At 38.8% G+C, this 19,337-nt stretch overlaps 1 protein-coding gene across 9 annotated transcripts in view; it reads left to right on the top strand.

The window, feature by feature from the left end:
* didum (dilute class unconventional myosin) overlaps positions 1-19,337 on the top strand; it is a 245,874-nt gene that overhangs the window by 211,485 nt on the left and 15,052 nt on the right. For 6 of the 9 annotated variants that reach the window (XM_071659554.1, XM_071659553.1, XM_071659552.1 and 3 more), the window contains 4 exons: positions 11,337-11,378; positions 14,132-14,278; positions 16,734-17,083; positions 18,938-19,046. In XM_071659554.1, coding sequence (XP_071515655.1) covers positions 11,337-11,378; positions 14,132-14,278; positions 16,734-17,083; positions 18,938-19,046 — 648 coding nt within the window. The remainder of the gene's footprint in view (positions 1-11,336; positions 11,379-14,131; positions 14,279-16,733; positions 17,084-18,937; positions 19,047-19,337) is intronic. The other 3 variants (XM_071659556.1, XM_071659555.1, XM_071659551.1) reach the window with 1 other exon arrangement.

The raw sequence follows: 19,337 nt of genomic DNA, 5'->3' as shown, positions 1-19,337 counted from the left end.
ACAAATGTTAAAAATTGGGGTATGATCATTAATGAAAAACAAGAATTCACTGAACAAATTGAGAAAATAGCACTATCAAGCCAGTGAGTCATATGATTTTGAGAACTTTCACTACAGTTGATAGAAAATGTTGAATATATACATAAAAAGCTCAACAGATTACTACTGTCATATGGTTACCAATGTGACAAATAAACAAATAAGAGAAAAAGCAGGAGAGTGGAACATATGAAGTACCATGAAAGGCTGAAAGAACTGAACTATAACAGAAATATGTACATTACAAAATCTGTGCATGGCAACAAATTGAAATTACAAAGGAAAATTAATAGAACCTGAAAACTTTTTAACAATAAAGATGCAGGTATTAGACCTCCAAGAATACCATGAAATATACTGATAATGAATGGCCAAAAAAGATATGTGAGAGCCCAGTTGGGAAGCTCAGAAGGATGGTCAGTATTCTGTCGTACCAGAACTGTGAAACATGCATGTAACAGTTACAGACACATTTAAAAGGAAATGTCATGTGTGGTTGAAATCAGTCCTAGATGACCCAGAATTTATGATTATTTAGCATATGAAATGGGAGAGGGAATATTATTGTTCATCATGCAAGAAATGCAGCAATTGATGTTGCCCTGCCATTTTTGGCAAAGTTTCATCATATGCACTCTTAGGTAGGTGGCTACTCTCTCAAATTCATGCTGCCATACTGGTGTTTGATATTTTGTTTTTTACTTGCCCTTAGTTAATATGAAAGATTTCCATGGAGTACAAGAATTATGTTTCCATTGTGCCGTTTTGTACTTTCACTCTTGCCTTTATGTACACACAGTCCAGCAGTTGAGTGTTTCTCCTTGTGAGGAAACATGTTTCCTATAGATTCATGTATTGATATTCTTACCCTTCCATCATGAGATTCTGACTTGAGTAATGGCCTACTCTTACTGTGCTGTGGCTGACTTTTCCTACCACCTTGTCATGCAGTGCTTTGCAGCACTCTTTTTACATACAAGGTAATGTGCATGAAAGAGAGTTTGTGTAGTGAGGTTTTCATGCTGGTTCTTGCACTGCAGACGCCATGATGTTATTACCAGTTTGTATGTACATTGAGGGAGCTTTGCCTCTTATCCCTATCTTACTGTCATATAGTTCCTTAAAGTTGCCAGTGGCAGTCATAAACACTTGCTCTTCACTTAGTTTGTTCCAGGAGTCTATGTCTCTATTATTGAAGTGGTTCTTCATGTCCATTGTACTCTTTTCTTGCCCTCCAACCATACCCTCTTGTTATAGACTTTCTTCTGATGTCAAAGAACTGTTCTTTGTCTACATTAGTATGCCCTTTGAAAGAATTAAATTGTGATATATTTCCCTTAACATCTTTCTTCCAATGTGGGTAGGTTAAGAGCTTCTATCTTGTTTTTGTGGTTCATTCTTCCCACTTCTAGAGTCATTTTAGTTGCAGTCCATTGGACCCTTTCAGCACTGCTGTGTAGTTCTTGGAGCCAAGAGACCAGACTGCTGTGGCATATTCCAGCTTGGAGCAAATGTACGCTTTGTACACCTTACTTAAACATTTCACATTAAGGCAGTTTCTGACATAGACTAAAACATGATTTGCTTTAGCACAATATCATCTCCAAAGTCCCTTTCTGTTGCTATTCCTGTTAATTGTGTCACTTAATATAGTAGTCACCATCTGGTCTGATTAAGCTTAATTCCGTCTACATGATCACATTTTCTGATGTTATATTTCACCTTTGATTAGTCCGACTTTGACCGCTGCTGCACCTTTTTTAGGTCCCTTTGTTGCATTTCGTAGCCACAGTTTTTTTTTTCTGTTATTTAGTATTAGCCGCAGACTTACTTTGGTATGAATCCACCTCATCTTGCAAATCATTTATATAGATCAAGAGGAGTGATGACTCCTGGGGTCCCTACTTGTTACCTTAGTCCAGTTTGTGGAGTATCCTTTGACAAGTGTTCCCTGTTCCTTCCCAGTTAGGTTGCCGTTAATCTGAGCAGCTCTCCTCTGTCTCCAAAATTGGTAGCATACCTTGATCTACAGTCTTATTTGGCGAATAGTATTGAAGGTCTTATTGCAGTCCAGGAATATACAGTCCACCCGTCCTGTGTTATACATGGTAGGCCTTACAGGTTGTATCATCATACTGCTTTATTCCTTTGCCTTTTACCGGTACTGTTGAACCAGGACATCGTAGGCTGAACCCATGAACTTTAGTGAATAGTATACCAGGAACCCGTTAGTAACTACGTTTTATTGATATTTGAAGATACAGTCACATGAATCTTACAGTTTGTGGACATCTTTCTCTCTTTTGTGAGTTTTAAGGACTTCAAATCATTAATACCTGTGACATATAGAGGCAGTGTGAGTCTATTTAGGATTTAATCATTAATACCTGTGACATACAGAGGCAGTGTGAGTCTATTAAGGATTTAATAATTAATACCTGTGACATTCATAGGCAGTTGTATTGAAATGCTTCGACCAGGGAATACCGACCAGTTCATTCATCAATATGTGATAGTGCTTTGCTTGTCGGCCGCTCGCATATACTGCAGTGGCGGGAGCGCTTGCTCAGCGTTACCAGAATCAGTTTGCGGATGTTGCAGTCGATCACTCATTCATGTACCGATCAGTAGTCAGATGCACCGGGATATGGTATAGTAGGAATGGTATTATTCGTGCGTAGCAGCAAGATCTAGTAGAAGAGAGAGTGTCATAATGTTGAACGGAGAGCTTGGTATTGTTTTAGAGTAGGCATCATCGCACTGGGAAGGGGGTTGCAGGCAACTTGGACTGTTGGAAGTGTCCATGTTTGGATGCTGTTGGGTCGCTCATTATTGGCTGCGTCACGTGACTTAAGTTTCCGAGTCAGCGAGTGGTGTTCTGAGGCTGTAGCAGAGTGGTCATGGTAGGGGAGGGCGCTGTTGTGATGAGTGTGCAGGTGGCAGGTGTGGTATACAAGGTGGTGACGGCGACCACAGTGGCTGCTTGCTGTGGTCACCGCCAAACCACAGCATGTTGCTCAGCCACGTGGTGTATCACGTGACCTGCTTCATGGCCCACCATTTGATGCCCAGCTACGTTTCTCGCCTCGCCGACACGCCTGGAAAGATCACGTTCCTCGCCTTCTCTCAACCCGCGTGGCGACACTGGCCCAGGCACTACAGCGAGCTACAGTTTAGTGCCAGATGTGTACTGCGGCGTGGCTGAGCAGCGGGCAGGCCAAGGGCACCGTCTCGCTGCCGCATCACTGTTGTCGCAAGGTTATCGTACCTCTGGTGAAAATACAGAGGAGATTAAGTGTATACTTAGGTGATTTTTGCCCAGTGGTTGAATTATTGAGGAAGTTTTTCTTCTGATCATTGTCCATTACTGTTACATGATGTTAGTTTCAACTATCAGGGAAGATCGTTGTGGTAAGTGGCCAGACACAGACCTGACTCGTGGCTGTTGTTTGCGCTTCGTCTCTCAGTAGGCTAAAGACAATTCTGTGTGTTTTCATCAGTGGGGAACATTTTGAGCAAGATGCGCTGTCTGTGCTATTTTCAGACTGTTATCGAGATTTGGAGAAAAAAAATGTTCATAGTAAATGCAGATGCGATGGTGCTTGCTTAGGCAAAGTCACCTATGTTGAGTTGTTGGAGGGTGTAGGTGGGCGCGATGACAGGTTCCTGAGGGAAATATGGGAACTACCCAACTGAAAATGAGTAATACAAGGCAGGGGATCGGTTCATAGCTGCGGTCAAGGAGGAGCAGCAGCTATTCCCAGTGAATAGGATTGGTCCACCCGAAAGTTGCAGACACTGACCGCACTCTGTGATATTGGAGTGAGGTTAAGTAATCTGCAGGCGGAAGTCACCCAGTGTCGCTGCATGTGTGAGGTATTTTCATTTTACTTTTAAATTGTAAGTGAAGTTTTTATGGACCCTTGTTCAGTATAACCGTCTGTTAACGACTGCTATATCATAAATACGTTTATCTTACAAGTTTAAAGTCGGAAGTAGGAGAAACCAGCTGACCAGTGTCCACAGAGTCTCTGAATCAGTCAGCTGTCGAGCTGTCTTGACGCTGAAGTCATCTCATTTTTCTTCATTAACAGAACACGGGCAGAATTAAAATTCTTGGAACGTGAATGTGTACGAATTGAGTTTTTTAAGAAACAACCAAGTGGCTGATATTCCTCAGTAAACTTTATACTGCATTACTATTACATTTGGGAACAGTATTGAACGTGGTCTGTAATGTAGAGCAGAGGGTTTGATGTCTCATGTATAAAGAGGCCCATGCACTTCGTCGTGAAGAAACAGCATCGAAATAGGAAATGAAAGGATGGCGTATGGAATTGTTAGTGCGTCAGCAATGCGAAAATATGAACGTTTCTTCGTAGTATGTACATAGCTTCTTGTGTGTGATGTGCTTTCCAGGAAGGTTTTAACTATACTTTTGGCAGTATAACTAGTGTCACAACACAGTGTCGTGGCAGTTATTGTGTACCATAAGACGTGTGCACCCAGCCATACCGTCTTTCAACCTAGCAGTTGACACACTATCTACCTAAGATTCAGTTTCTTTTCAAATTCTGACTTTTTTTTCAGTATCTTGGATATCTTGAAGGTCAGTTGCCAGCTGCATTAAGCCCCATATGATGCCTCCTATATGTATGGGTCATACGTTAGTTCTTTCAACATATGTACACTAAAATGTAAAGGTCATTTTGAGATTTGATATAGAAGATGTATACAAATTACCAACAATTAGGTTAGCAAGACAATACCCCAGGAGTCTTTGTTAGGATTGTTAGCACGTGGCATAATGATTTCCCCAGCTGTACTCAAGAACTCTCGACCAAAGGATTAGACCCGGCATTTCCTCATCTTCTGAAGAAATTCATTCTTTGTACTATGGGGTGATTGTCTGCTTCTCCCCAGTCTCAGTTGTGTGTAATGCCCGGTATATTGATATTAACACGCGCCCCAAACTCTCCTTGCAGCTCTGCGTCGTCTCTATCACTTGTGCCGTTTCATTGCCTGCTGCTAACTCCCACGATGACTGCCATCGTGCTCAGTACGGTAGACATTGTTAACATCATAACCATGTTCACTATCCTTCTGGAGCCCGAGCGCCGTGGATAAACCCATTATGGTAGGAACTGTTGGCATGTCTGTTCTACGGGGAAGGGCCTGGCGGTTGAATGGGAGAAGGAAACGTGAGAGAGTATGTTACAAGGGGCTGGAGGCCACTGTTTACCTTAGCATACAGTACTTTGAAATGCCTTTGTTGACGACATGACTGCAGGGACGAATTGAGGATTCCTTGGGCCCTAGGCAGTAACCTGGCCATGACGGACTTTAACTCTCATCCCTACCTTCCGTATCAGACATTACTGTGTTCAGTCACAAGGGACAATACTGAATACGCATCAAGTCACGGCCATGTCAGATTGTCACCTCGGGTTATGTTCTAATTGGTAAGTGTAAGAACACATTTGATAATCTGTTTCCAAAACAGTGAAACCAATAATTTAACGTGACTTTGTATGAATAGTAAACAAGCGCTTTAATAACGATGATAATTATCATAACCAACGAAACCTTGAATTTTAAAACTAAATCGAATCACAGCAATTTAAGAAAAAATTTTTTTTTTCGTGGAAGACCATAGTTTTTCTTAAGGTAGTCTTTTTGAATGATTTCCGAGAAGTCAAGTCTTCTCTGTACTTTGCCCTCGATGCTCAGAACTTCAAGACATCTCGATCTTGTCCCATTCAGTTGCGGACTTCCATCCATCCTTGATGCCTTTTAGTTTCTCGATGGAACGCTCACTACAGCAGTTTGATACCATATGTTCATAAGGATACACAACCACTCCATCCCTCCCTCATCTTCTATGTAGTAGCAGTATGTAATATGGGTGAAATGTGAGTTGATAGTATAGTAATGAGTAGCCTCCCGATCGTAATGAAGATATTTCCCATTATTTGTACCTCAACCAAGAGCTGCTGCATATGTCTTAATTGATGTTCTGAGTCGTGACAGAGCACTGGAATATGTTGGTACATTAACTTTATGACTAGATACTTCAGTGGGTGGTCCAAGATAGTGAAAATCCAAGTTGAAGTGTACTATGTCAGTGGAAAGCAGGAAGTGGTTCCAATTATACAGACGAAATCGTAGTTTGGGCTCAGCTTAGATGTAATTTGCTTACGACACCCTCTGCGACGGTACAAGATATAGTTGAAAGTGCTGCCAAACAGAGTCAGGACTGAGAAAGGTTAGATGGAGAAGAGTACAAGAGACGCTTTATGAAAGTGATGCCAGACAAGAAGATCGTTAGAGAATGACAAGAAAAGCCCGTGAATCCATTGCAGAAGGAAATCTTGTAGTATCTTACAAGTAGAGTATGTAAAAGTCAGGACTTTTTGTCATTCATCATTGCATCCTCCTCAACATGTTTTAAAATTTCGTAACTCTGACAAAGGACGGGTACCCCAGCTTATTAGATATTAATATTAGAAATATAGACGATATCATAGATCCTTATCACACTTTCGGTAAAGCATTTGAAACCGTGCCTATGAAAACGCAATGAGAATTTACATGATCAGGAATATCTTATCTTAAAAGTGAAATATCTGCTCAAGAAGAAACAAGCAAAGCCTTCGTGGGCCATCTGGGGTCGAGATGTAATCTGTCTGGGGTCAACCCAACTATTCCTCCTTTTGGAGCTGGGCGATGAACTGTATAATTGGCTTAGACCAGGGTATATATATATATATATATATATATATATATTATCCCTGGGGATAGGGGAGAAAGAATACTTCCCACGTATTCCCTGCGTGTCGTAGAAGGCGACTAAAAGGGAAGGGAGCGGGGGGCTGGAAATCCTCCCCTCTCGTTTCTTTTTCTCTTTTTTTTTAATTTTCCAAAAGAAGGAACAGAGAAGAGGGCCAGGTGAGGATATTTCCTCAAAGGCCCAGTCCTCTGTTCTTAACGCTACCTCGCTGTCGCGGGAAATGGCGGATAGTATGAAAAAAAAAAAAAAAAAAAAAAAAAAAAAAAAAAAAAATATATATATATATATATATATATATATATATATATATATATATATATATATATATATATATATATATATATATCAGGTAGTTGCTGGCGGGCGCGCCTGAGCTATGGCAGCTTCAGTTTTCTTGTGAGACGTCACTGAGGTAAATACTTGTTTTATCAGCGCCTTTAATCCGAGCTTGTATGGGCCCCATCTAGGCTGGGGTTCCAGCCGACCGTCCCACCCCGTCCTCAAACCCCTCTCAACCCCATTTGTTCCAAAGTCTTTCTGCTTTCTCTTTTTTTCATCTCTTGTGGCACATATTTTCTCCCAACTAACTTGCCTCGCTCCTTCAGCCTATGGCTCATCTCTCGTGACCCCCTACCCTCATTCCCTCAGTAGACATGAACCTCCCCAGGTCTCGTCAACTCCGGCACATCTGGTCCCTGGTGTACATTACCTCTGATACACCTGACGCTCGGCTTACCTGACTCCAGGTTGCCATGACCGCATCACCCTTCACCTTCCTTCTCATGGCGCATGGTTTACGTGCCTTACTTGATGCGTGATCTATGCCCACTCTGATAAACCTGACTCGACACATATGACCCTTGATTGTTTCACCTTTGATGCACCAGACCCGACTTATCTGACCCTTGATTTATACCACTCCTGATACACCTGGCCTGACATACGACCCTTAATCCATGCCATCCCAGATACATCTTACCCTTGATTCATACCATCCCAGATACACTTGGCTTGACACATCTGACTGATCCATACCACTCAAGATATGCCTGACCAGACACATCTAACTTTTTGATTCATATCACCTGGCCTGACGCATGTGATCCTTGATCCATGCCACCCGAAATACACCTAACGCAAAACATCTGACTCATGATTAATACTACCCCAGATACACCTGGCCTAACATTATGACCCCAATCCATGCCACCCGAGATAATCTAACCCTTTATCCATGCCACTCCATATACACCTAACCTAACGCCCCTGACCTTTGGTCCTTGCCGTCCCAGTTACACCTGACCCAACACATCTGATCCTTGATTCATGGTACACCTGGCTTGTCACATCTGACCTTTGATCCGTGCCACCCCAGATATAGCTGTTCCAACACATCTGACCCCTGATCCATACCATCTTTGACACACTTGGCCCTACACAGAAGACTTGATCCACTCCACCCCAAGTAAACTTGAATTGGTATATCAGACACTTCATCCATACCACTTTGATACACCTGACCCTTAACCCATGCCACCTCAAATACACCTGGCCTGATACACCTGAACTCTGATTAGTACCACCCCTGATACACCACACCCTTGACCTGAACCTTCTCTGACACACCTGACCCATGAGTCATGCCACCAGTGCTATATTTAAGTCTTGAATTATGCCACTTCTGATACACCTGGTCAAACACGTCTAACCCTTGATGCATCTAATCCTTCATTCATGCCACTTGATACACCAGACCTGACACATTTCACCCTCAATTCTTGTCATCTTTGATATACCTGACCTAACTCATAGACTGACTTCCAAACTTTGGCCCCCTTACCCTACACCACAATGGTGCTTTACTTTCCTTCTTTATAGGTATTGATTTTTATATTCCTCTGAGAGGTGGCTGCTTGTGTGTCCACACAGTTAGCTAGATCATGCAATACTCAGCAAGCTGCTGCATCACATAATAATTTTGTGGCCATCAGCAACTCAAGGGTGGGCCGTTTTGACAACTGCTTCTTTCCCTACACGTCAAAGCTTTGGAACTCTGTACCTTCTCATGTCTTTCCCAATAACTATGACCTGGCACATTTTAAAAGACAGGTCTTTCACATCCTCAAAAATTTGTAAATACTTTCCCATGTCTTCTTTTTCCACTTCATGATTCTCTCTCTATTTCATCTAAGTCCCAGCCTTGATGTGGACTTTTGTCCATGACTTGGAGCCTTCAGCATTAAAAAAAAAACTTGGATCCATGCCACTCCAGATACACTTGACTCATGATCCATGCTACCCTTGATAAACCTGATCCTTAAGTTATGCCATTCTTGATACAAATAACTGTTGATTCATGCTGCACGTGATATACTTGACCCATACAAGAGACCCCTTGATCCATGTCACCCCTAATACACAGGATGCATGATTTATGCCATTCTTGATATAAATGACCTTTGATTCATGCTGCACCTGATACACTTGACCCATACAAGAGACCCTTGATCCATGCCACTCCTAATACACAGGATGCATGATTTATGCCATTCTTGATACAAATGACCTTTGTTTCATGCTGCCCCTGATACACTTGAACCATACAACAGATCCTTGATCCCTGCTACCCCAGATATATATGACTTATCACATCTTGATTCATGCCACTCCTGATAAGTAAAAAAAAATTAATCCACATAACTTATCCATGCCATCCCAAATACACATGACCCAACACTTCTGATACTTGATTCATACATGTGGTCTGATATGTCTAACCCTTGATCTAAGCTTCCCAGACACATAAGACTTTTGTTCCCAGTGCTCTTACTACACCAAACCCAACAGATTTGACCATTGATCTACGCACCGGAGATACAACTGATCTTAATAACCCTTACCCTCCAGAAACATGAGACAGGGGTAGCCTATATTCAGAGATATACTTGACATGTTATTAACAACAGAAAGTCTCCTTTTAAGTTCTGGAGATGTTTTCTGCAAGTTATGATGTACCAAGTAATTGCCCTTGAAGAGTTATACCCTAGGAAGTGTTCTCACATAGTCAGATATGTTTTTTACTTGTTGCACCCTTGCAAACGAACTTTACAAATAATTGGTAGGGAAATTCTTGTACATTAATCTCTTGAAAGTATTCTCTTTTGCCTTTAGAACTGTCCTTCACAAGTTATATGTGTAACAGTGTTTTGTAGCAGTGCTGCAGGAAATAATTTGAAGTTATACTTTGGGAGATTTCTTCATGCTGTGCTTAAAAGAAACATTTTAGTCATATTTCCTAAACGATGTTCTTCAAAAGTTATATCACTTCTTTTTCATTAGGAAATTGGAATATTCATAACATGTTATACCCACAGAAATAGCTATTTATTTTATTGTTTTCATGAACACACTTTAATCCTGGAAGCTCATAGCTCATATGACTATGAATAATGTACCGCATAAAAAGATAGTATTCTCTGCTCTTCCTTGGAAATAGCAAATATTGAATATCATGAAATCTGCTTCCCAAAAGCTGGCTTTCTTTTCATTCTTGCCAGAGTTCATATTCTTCTCGGTAGTTTTTCCATATCTACAGAGGATTCACTTGCCCATTTATAGCACTGCTTACATATCTGAAGTGGCTACTCTTCCACCTCTTTCTTTGCCAGATTGGAATTAGGAGCCTTTTGTTGTATTAACTGTTTCTCCTGTTGTCTCCTTCCTTCAAAACATCCATTTTTATGCATCATGCTGTCCTTTTTTTGTTCTGCTAGCATAATCACAGCCATTTCCCCTGTATGGAATCAACATGTGTCTCAGCCACCAAGGCCTGGACCCATAGCACACACCAGACTGCACTTTCCATAGTTTTGGTATGAAGACCAGGCATGAGACTATAAACCACTACAATACCACCTTCTTTCCTTGAATGGCAAGGCTGTTGAATTCTCTTCCTTCTATTATCTTTTATCTTTTCTTCATTTCCACCTGTAAAATTTGGATAAACAAACAAGTAAGGAACTCAAATTAATTTTTACACTATTTACCTTGTATTTGTTTTCCATTCACCAGAGATGGCCATGAGTGGGCATGTCTTTGCCCTTGAATTGTCTGCTTCTGTGAAAGTAGAAACTCAAATGGAATATATATATGTAATTTGTTCAAACTTATGTTATTCATATGTTTGAAAATTTCTCCCTATGAAGATGTTTGATGAAACATTTTTTATTCAAAACTTGCTCTTTTGAATGAGGTTCTTCTAGATTCTGTAGTAACTAGCATACTTAGGTTTTTATATCTGATGGTCTTTTCTCGGTCTAAGTTCATTTCCATTGATAAATAGATAAAAAAAATTTCTGACTGCCAATGTATCACACATTTCCTGTTATCATAGATTGTGCTTTTTTGCCTATATGATCTATTTTCTACATCCACCCATTCATTGGTGAAGTTTTGTTCTTTACTTTTTCTAACTTCTCTGTATGCATATGATTAACTGACCTTTCAGGCACGGGGAGCAAGAGGTCTTCAGCACAAGGCAGCCCGTATGGTAAGCTGCTTGCATGTACACATTGATGGTGCATGTGCACATGGATGCACATGCACATTTATGCAAGCTAGCATATGCATGCATGCATGCACAAACATGCATATGCACATACACACTCACATACACACAAGCTGGATTCTGTGTGGGAGAAGGACTTGGGAGTTGATATCATCCCTGATTTCTCACCAGAATTCCACATTAGGAAAATAGTTAATGAAACAAACTGTCTACTGGCAAATACTGAATAGCTTACAAGTATATGGATAAGTAAATATTTATCAAGCTGTTCATCTGCAAGAGTCCAATATTAGAATTTGCTTCTCAAGTTTGGCTAATGCACTTACATTCACACAAGCTGGATTCTGTGTGTAAGAAGGGCTTGGGAGTTGATATCATCCCTAATTTTTCACCAGAATCCCACATTAGGAGATTAGTTAATGAAACAAACTCTTCTTGCAAATACAGGAATAGCTGTCAAGTATATGGATAAGGAAATACTTATCAAGCTGTTCATATCCTGCCAGAGTCTAATATTAGAATTTGCTTCTCAAGATTGCCTAATGCACTTACATAGACACAAAGTGCTAATAGAGAGCTCCAGAGAAGGGCAAAAAAAGATAGCATTGGAATTAAGAGAGTTGAGTAACACAGAATGTCTAGGCTTTAAGAGAGAGGAGAGTGAGGGTTATCACATCCTTTAGGTTTTTAAAACAGATCAGTGACCTGGGCAGTAAACAGTTCTTGGAGAAATACGGGGACAGAGCAATCAGAGAGCATAACATGAAATTAAGCAAGAAACTTGTTCAAAAATATGTAAAGAAATTACTTTTATAGTATAAGAATGGTTAATGAATTGAATAGAATGACTGATGACATGGTTAATTCAGACACAACCAACAATCTTCTAGCAAGTATTAGAATTGCTTTCAAGTTCGTGGATAAGGAAATATTTATTAAGCTGTTCACATGATACCTGCCTCCCAGGTTTGGTCACTGCACAAGCACAAAGAGCTAATAGAGAAGGTCCCAAAAAGAGCAGCAAAGATAGCATCAGACTCAGGAGAATTTAGTTACAGGGAAAGACTACAAGCCTTAAATTCCCTCTCTATCTCAGAGAGAGAGAAAAAAAAATTTGCTTGCTATCATTTTCTTTCACTGCTTTGAAGGGTACTACATCTTTTTTCAGTAGCGTAACGGCCAGACCACCTCACTTGGACTGTGTGATCTGCATATATGTGTTTCTCTCTCTTTCATAAAAAAAGTCAGTATCCAAATATATTGACCAACACTGTTACTTACATTTACATGGACATTGCTTTCAACAAGGCATTATTTTTGTTGTTCTAATGCAGAAAGGATGGCTTCCAGTTATTGCACTATATGCTGTAGATACTACAATAGTGTTAAACATGATGTATCAGTTTGTTTGTAAGTAATTTTACAGAGAGATATGAAAACATTTTTAGATGGTATAATAATTCATTTGCAATGATGTTTATAGATAACATCAAATGCAATAGATTCTTGATATTTCAGCTGCTTAGTAACTTGGCTTACAGCTGTCTTGATGTTTATTTTGCTTCATATAGTTAATGCGACCATCTCATTTACAGTAGTACAGTACTGAAAAGTTGTGTAATTACATAATCAGTTGACCATTTTGTCTCATTTCATATTTTGGTTAAAACATTGTTAATTTTATGAGACAAAAGAAAAGGAGAGTAAACCATATAGGCATTGTAGGCCTTTCAAGTAGTTGCCAACCAAATTTTACTTTTAGGAATTCTATTATTTGTACAGGCCTCAGCCATTCATAGCTCACTGTGAAATGGGTAACAATGAATGACTGACTTTGTTGCCAAGCTGTTTGTGAATGGAATTTCTTTGCATGTTTTTTTTATGAATTTCATGACTGAAAATTTTTGTGCATAGTTTTTATTAGTATTTGAATTTGTTCAGTCAGTTTTAGATGGTTTAGAAAAAGACTCTTAGTATGGTCTCAGCTAAATATTGTTCCTTTTAACTTTAGGCATTCTTATCTCTGCCGTTATTGGTTATAATCATTGTTAAGGTAGAAGTTAAAGTATTAGATTGTTGTATATTCATAAAGTGTATGCACATTCTCTGCATATAATGACATCATGTATCACCATTTCATCTGCTTGAGGTATGCTGTTATCTATTCATAGCATGCACATAATTGTCTTTTGCTTCATACCTAATTTGATGCAGGTACATTTGTACTGTTTTTAGCAAGTGAAACATGAGTTTTATTTCAGGATACTGATTTTTAGGCTTCTCTGTATGATGTTTCTCATTGATTTGGTAATGAATTCCTGGCATTTTCTGTTTACTTTCTCAAATGCATGTTGTGACACAAATTTACTTTTTCTCAATTTTACAGGTAATGTACTAACATGCAAAGGAATATCTTTGATTGAATCTTATAGCATTTATTAAAAGAATCGTGTCAAATATTTCAATTTCTGTTGGTCATTTTATCTTGTTAGATGATATGATTTAAAAGTGAAACTTTATTTTCTTCATTTGTGCCTTAATAAAATTCTCCCAAATCCATTTGTCCTTGTCATTTACTAAAGAATTGTTTGGAAAAGTTAAAAAGTTCTCCATATTATTGTAGGATTATATTGCCAAAGAAGTTTGACTATACCTGAAATCATTGTCGGTCTTTGCATTATTTCCATTTACCTATTAGTTGGTGATCCATTTGTTTATTTCCATTTACCCATTAGGTGGTGATCCACCAGACCTCTTAGATGTTGCTACAACAAATGAGGGAGAGGTATTGCCTGTTATCCGCAAAAAAGAACGTGAATACATGGGCATGTTCGAATATGATCGACGGGAGGAGATGCAGATTATTCGAGTACTTATTTATGGTATGTGCTGGGTATAAGTTTTAGAGTTTGTAAAATATCTTGTTACAGTTACAATATTTTATTTAAATGTTAGTCTTGCAGGTAAAACTTGTAAGAGTAAGCTTAAGGAATGGTATAGGATTCCAGTGTATCAGTGCAAGAGTAAGACATTAGGACCAAGCACTAAACAACTGCCCTTCCAACAGCAATTGTAAACATCATCACACCAGACATACACATCTTCAACTATGGTTATTTATTCTCATATGCATTATGGGCACTACCCATCCCTCCACATTCACAAATGCTATTTCAACTGAAACAAAACCTGTCATGCCGAAGATGCAACTTTCACATCAAAGACACTGCGCTCATGTTTCAGAGACATATACTTAACATCAGCATACTTTACAACTGTTTATTCTTCCTGGTGGAGGTGGCTGACTTCCTGTAAGATCCCCATAGAAGAGATTCATGTGGCAAGAAGATTAGGTAAGGTATATACTCTTATTATATATAACTATAGGAACCCTTTTATATGGCTACTGTTTTGAGGCTACACAACAATCAGAAGCAGGGAAAAAACAGAGTCTTTTGGAGAAGGAAATTCCTCACCAAGACTGTTCCCTCATTCATGCCCTGTCGATGATGCATCCCTACCAAAGGTGACTTTTACTAATTGCAAGTGGAGTCCATTAAGGTATACGTTATATTGTTATTGTATAACTTCAGGACTTCTTGTCCAGGGATTTCAGCAGCTTCAATGGTGTGCTACAGTCAGCATCAGAGAAAGGTTTTTCTTGGAGATTGTACTCATGATACAAAACTCTGCCAAGGGTGGTATTTCACACACAGCATAACCACAGTTGGTCAACAGGCTGTCTAGCAAGCACAAACACCCAACACCTTCACAATGAAACAAAGATCCTCCCAATATAGCTCCACCTCATCATGCTCAGCGCTAGACCCCTTCCCATCCAAACCACCCTAAAACTAACCACCAACCCCCAAGTTGAAATACAGAGATAATCCTTACCTCTCACTTCAGACACCTTATATATACCCCAACCCCAAGAAATATAAATAACAAAACACACACTTTTCTTAAACTCTACATCTTTGGATATACACCTATCATAAACCACACTCCCCACACATACACAAATCACGTAATCTTAGGAAAACAATAGAATTTAAAGAAAACAGCATCTTTTGTTCTGTGAAGTGGGAATAGAACTGACTGAAAGTTTTGTGTGAATTTAATCTGTAAACTTAGCAGTCAAATGAAGATTACAGATTACTTATATGGAATTATTCTATTCCTTGTACTTATCTGTTGTATCTGTTGATAAGGTTTGTCTATTTGTTATCCTTAACTTTACTCTTGGTTATGTGGGATGGATACTATACTTAATCCTATTTCAGTTACATATTCTTGACTGCATTCTGTGTGCCAAAATTAACAAAACCTTCAACTGTAATACTGTATAGCACTGATTAATTATTCTTTTTGCTCATTGAATTGATTGATCAGGTAAGACTAATGTCAGCACTCACATTCTTAACCTCACACATAACCTTCAGTACTGTACAAACTTATATTTACGAAATGCCCCCACTTGACTTAGTCAAAATCTAGCATCCATACTGGAGATACCTAAAGCCTTAAAAGTTTACTCTGCAAATATAACTCTTTTGCCTTGCATCACTTCTAGTTATACCTTCAACCATAATACAGCTCTTAACACAAAACATGTTTCTGAGATTGCTGGATAGGATATCAGTAGGATGATACCATAAGGCAGAATGAGGAATTAGAAACACAGATATAGTAAAGAATGAAGAAGCATGAAATTAGATTCACAAGGAGTAGATAGTTGGAGTATGTTGATGGTTACTGAGAGAAAATAATGTAGCAAGATAGAGTAGGGAAGCAGATATTAAGGATTTTGTACTGTGACTAGGACGAGATTTTATAGGCAACATGTTTATATAAGATCACATTGTTATTTGTATCATGGTTTGAATATACGGAAATTATACATGATATTTTTTTCAGATTAAACAGGTTAGTGCATGCTTTTTGATAAAGGAAGATTGTGACTACTGCATTTTTAATGCAGTATTCATATTGATAGAAAAAGCAATTGAATGGATATCTAAGAATGTTATATAATCAAATTGCTACATACATGTTATTGTCTAGTTTGCTGCCAGTTCACTTTACCTTACATCATATGAAGATTTGTAGGTAAAGAATTGTGAGTTAACCATTTCCCATTGAGACAGAAACCTTATACTTAAAAAAACGAGAAGACCTTACTTTGTAAACCATCTGTGTACAATATTAGAGAATTCTTATAATTGCAATTATATTTATGATACAATGTTTATAACCATGGTATGCCTTCTGTATTGTGAATTTTTTGGATGTAACATTTATTGATTTGCTAATTCTTTTTATTTCTTCTAATAGAACTGAAGCCACGTGTGGCTGTGACATTTTTGCCTGGACTACCTGCTTACATTTTGTTTATGTGCATTCGTCATACTGACCACATCAATGATGACGAGAAAGTGCGTTCACTTCTCAATAACATTGTAAATGGTGTGAAGAGAGTCATAAAGAAGCGTCATGAAGACTTAGATTCCACTGTACTATGGCTTTCCAATGTTTTGAGGCTTCTTCATAACCTCAAGCAGTATTCAGGTGATAAGGCATTCCAGGCTGAGAACACTGTGAAGCAGAATGAACAGTCTCTCAAAAACTTTGATTTGTCTGAATACCGACAAGTTCTGTCAGACATTGCCGTTTGGATTTATAATGTGAGTAATGATTCAACTTTATCATGCATATTATTTCCTGTCTTTGATTTGTTCTACATCAAATTACTTCAAAGAAACTGCATTACCTTTTCCTGGAAAATCAGATTTAGATGATGTTGAAATTCCTAAAACCAAAGAGTACTATTTCATTACTCTACATTTCATAGAATATTACTCATTACAATCAATCCCTTAGCTTCCTTGAACATTCTCTTCTTATAGTGTTAGTCCTCTCTCATTTCTCTATATTCTGAGGTTTTTGATTTCCCTTATTTAATTAGGACCATCATCTGTGCACCATGTTATTCCCATTTCATTGTAAAAGTTTTTACACACTTTGCTTAACATAGTATTATAGGAAACTTCCTCATCCTTGAAGTAACAATTCATTTTAGCATATCGTTTTAAACTTTTGACAATTGCAGCATCTCTTTTATAATGACTAAAAATAAATTTGATCTGATGGAGCTGTGCCTACTTCTGTTCCCTTTCCCTCACTCTATTTCAGCTTTCATCAATATCTTTCACATTAAACATAATCATAACCACAAAACAAATAAGATCTCTACATAGAATAATCTTAGTTATTTTTCAACTACAAAATGAATAAGATCTATACATAGAATTATCTCTGGGGATGGGGGTAAAGAATACTTCCCACGCGTTCCCCATGTGTCATAGAAGGTGACTAAAGGGGATTGGAGCGGGGGGGCTGGAAACTTTATAAAAGGGGAAAAAGAAGAGGAAGTCATGCAAGGAGTGCTCATCCTCCTTGAAGGCTCAGATTAGGGTGTCTAGTAATGATAATAAAAATATTTATAATACTTAGTCGCTGTCTCCTGCATTAGTGAGGTAGCGCAAGGAAACAGACAAAAGAATGGGCCAACCCACCCACATACACATGTATATACATAAACGCCCACATACATACTTGTACATTTCAACGTATACATACATATACAGACTTGGAAAGGATCACAATTTTGCGCGTGATCAAGGTATTCCTATGAGTCCACGGGGAAAATGAAACACGAAAAGTTCCCAAGTGCACTTTCGTGTAATAATCACATCATCAGGGGAGACACAAGAGAGAAATATAACAGTCAGTTGATATACATCGAAGAGACGAAGCTAGGACGTGAAATGGCGTCCTAGCTTCGTCTCTTCGATGTATACATATTCATACTTGCTGCCTTCATCCATTCCCATCGCCACCCTGCCACACATGAAATAGCACCCCCCTCCCCCTGCATACATGCGAGGTAACACTAGGAAAAGACAACAAAGGCCACATTCGTTCACACTCAGTCTCTAGCTGTCATGTGTAATGCACCAAAACCACAGCTCCCTTTCCACATCCAGGCCCCACAAAACTTTCCATATATATCCCTGGGGATAGGGGAGAAAAAATACTTTCCACATATTCCCTGAGTGTCATAAAAGGCAACTAAAAGGGGAGGGAGTGGGGAGCTGGAAATCCTCCCCTCCTATAATTTTCCAAAAGAAGGAACAGAGAAGAGGGCCAAGTGAGGATATTCCCTCTAAGGCTCAGCCCTCAGTTTTTCACACTACCTCACTAATGCAGAAAATGCTGAATATGCATGGAAAAATATGTGTGTGTGTGTATGTGACTGGATGGGTCTTTCTTCATCTGTTTCTTGTCACTAATGCAGGAAATGATGATCAAATATAATTATAATAATAGACCTAGATATGCCCTTTATGTCTTACAATGTGCAAACTAGGATAGCTTTACTTTACATCATATCTCTGCTTTTGGCTGTATTAATTGGTGCAGTCATTGCTTCTATGTAATTGGGTTTTGAGAATTATAACTTAACTGTGGTCTTGCAGGGTGTAATTAAGCTGATGGAGGAGAAAGTGCAACCACTCATTGTGCCTTCCATCCTGGAACATGAGGCTATTGCAGGGCTTTCAGGCAATAAGCCTGGTGGCATGAGAGGTGAGATAAATGGTTCATGTATAACAGATGAAGAGCATTGGTTGTGAACTTTGCATGTACTGTATTATATTCACTTTGTACTGTATTGCATTCAGTTATAGGTATTTTGTAAGTTTGTTTACGAATATTAGGGAGGATTTTGTGATTAGAACTTTCTCCAAAAAGTGTTGTTCATTATATGTACATTTTAAGATGAATGTTCAGGTAGAGATTTTGTTATTATATGTGGCTAATACATAGACACAGTTATTTACTTTTACTTTTGCTGTAAGAAATATATGTTTTAGATGG

This window comes from Panulirus ornatus, chromosome 68, assembly GCF_036320965.1.
Source record: "Panulirus ornatus isolate Po-2019 chromosome 68, ASM3632096v1, whole genome shotgun sequence".
NCBI classification, from domain to species: domain Eukaryota; kingdom Metazoa; phylum Arthropoda; class Malacostraca; order Decapoda; family Palinuridae; genus Panulirus; species Panulirus ornatus.
The sequence above is the reverse complement of the archived record's forward strand: the minus strand, read 5'-3'. Positions and strand labels throughout refer to the sequence as shown.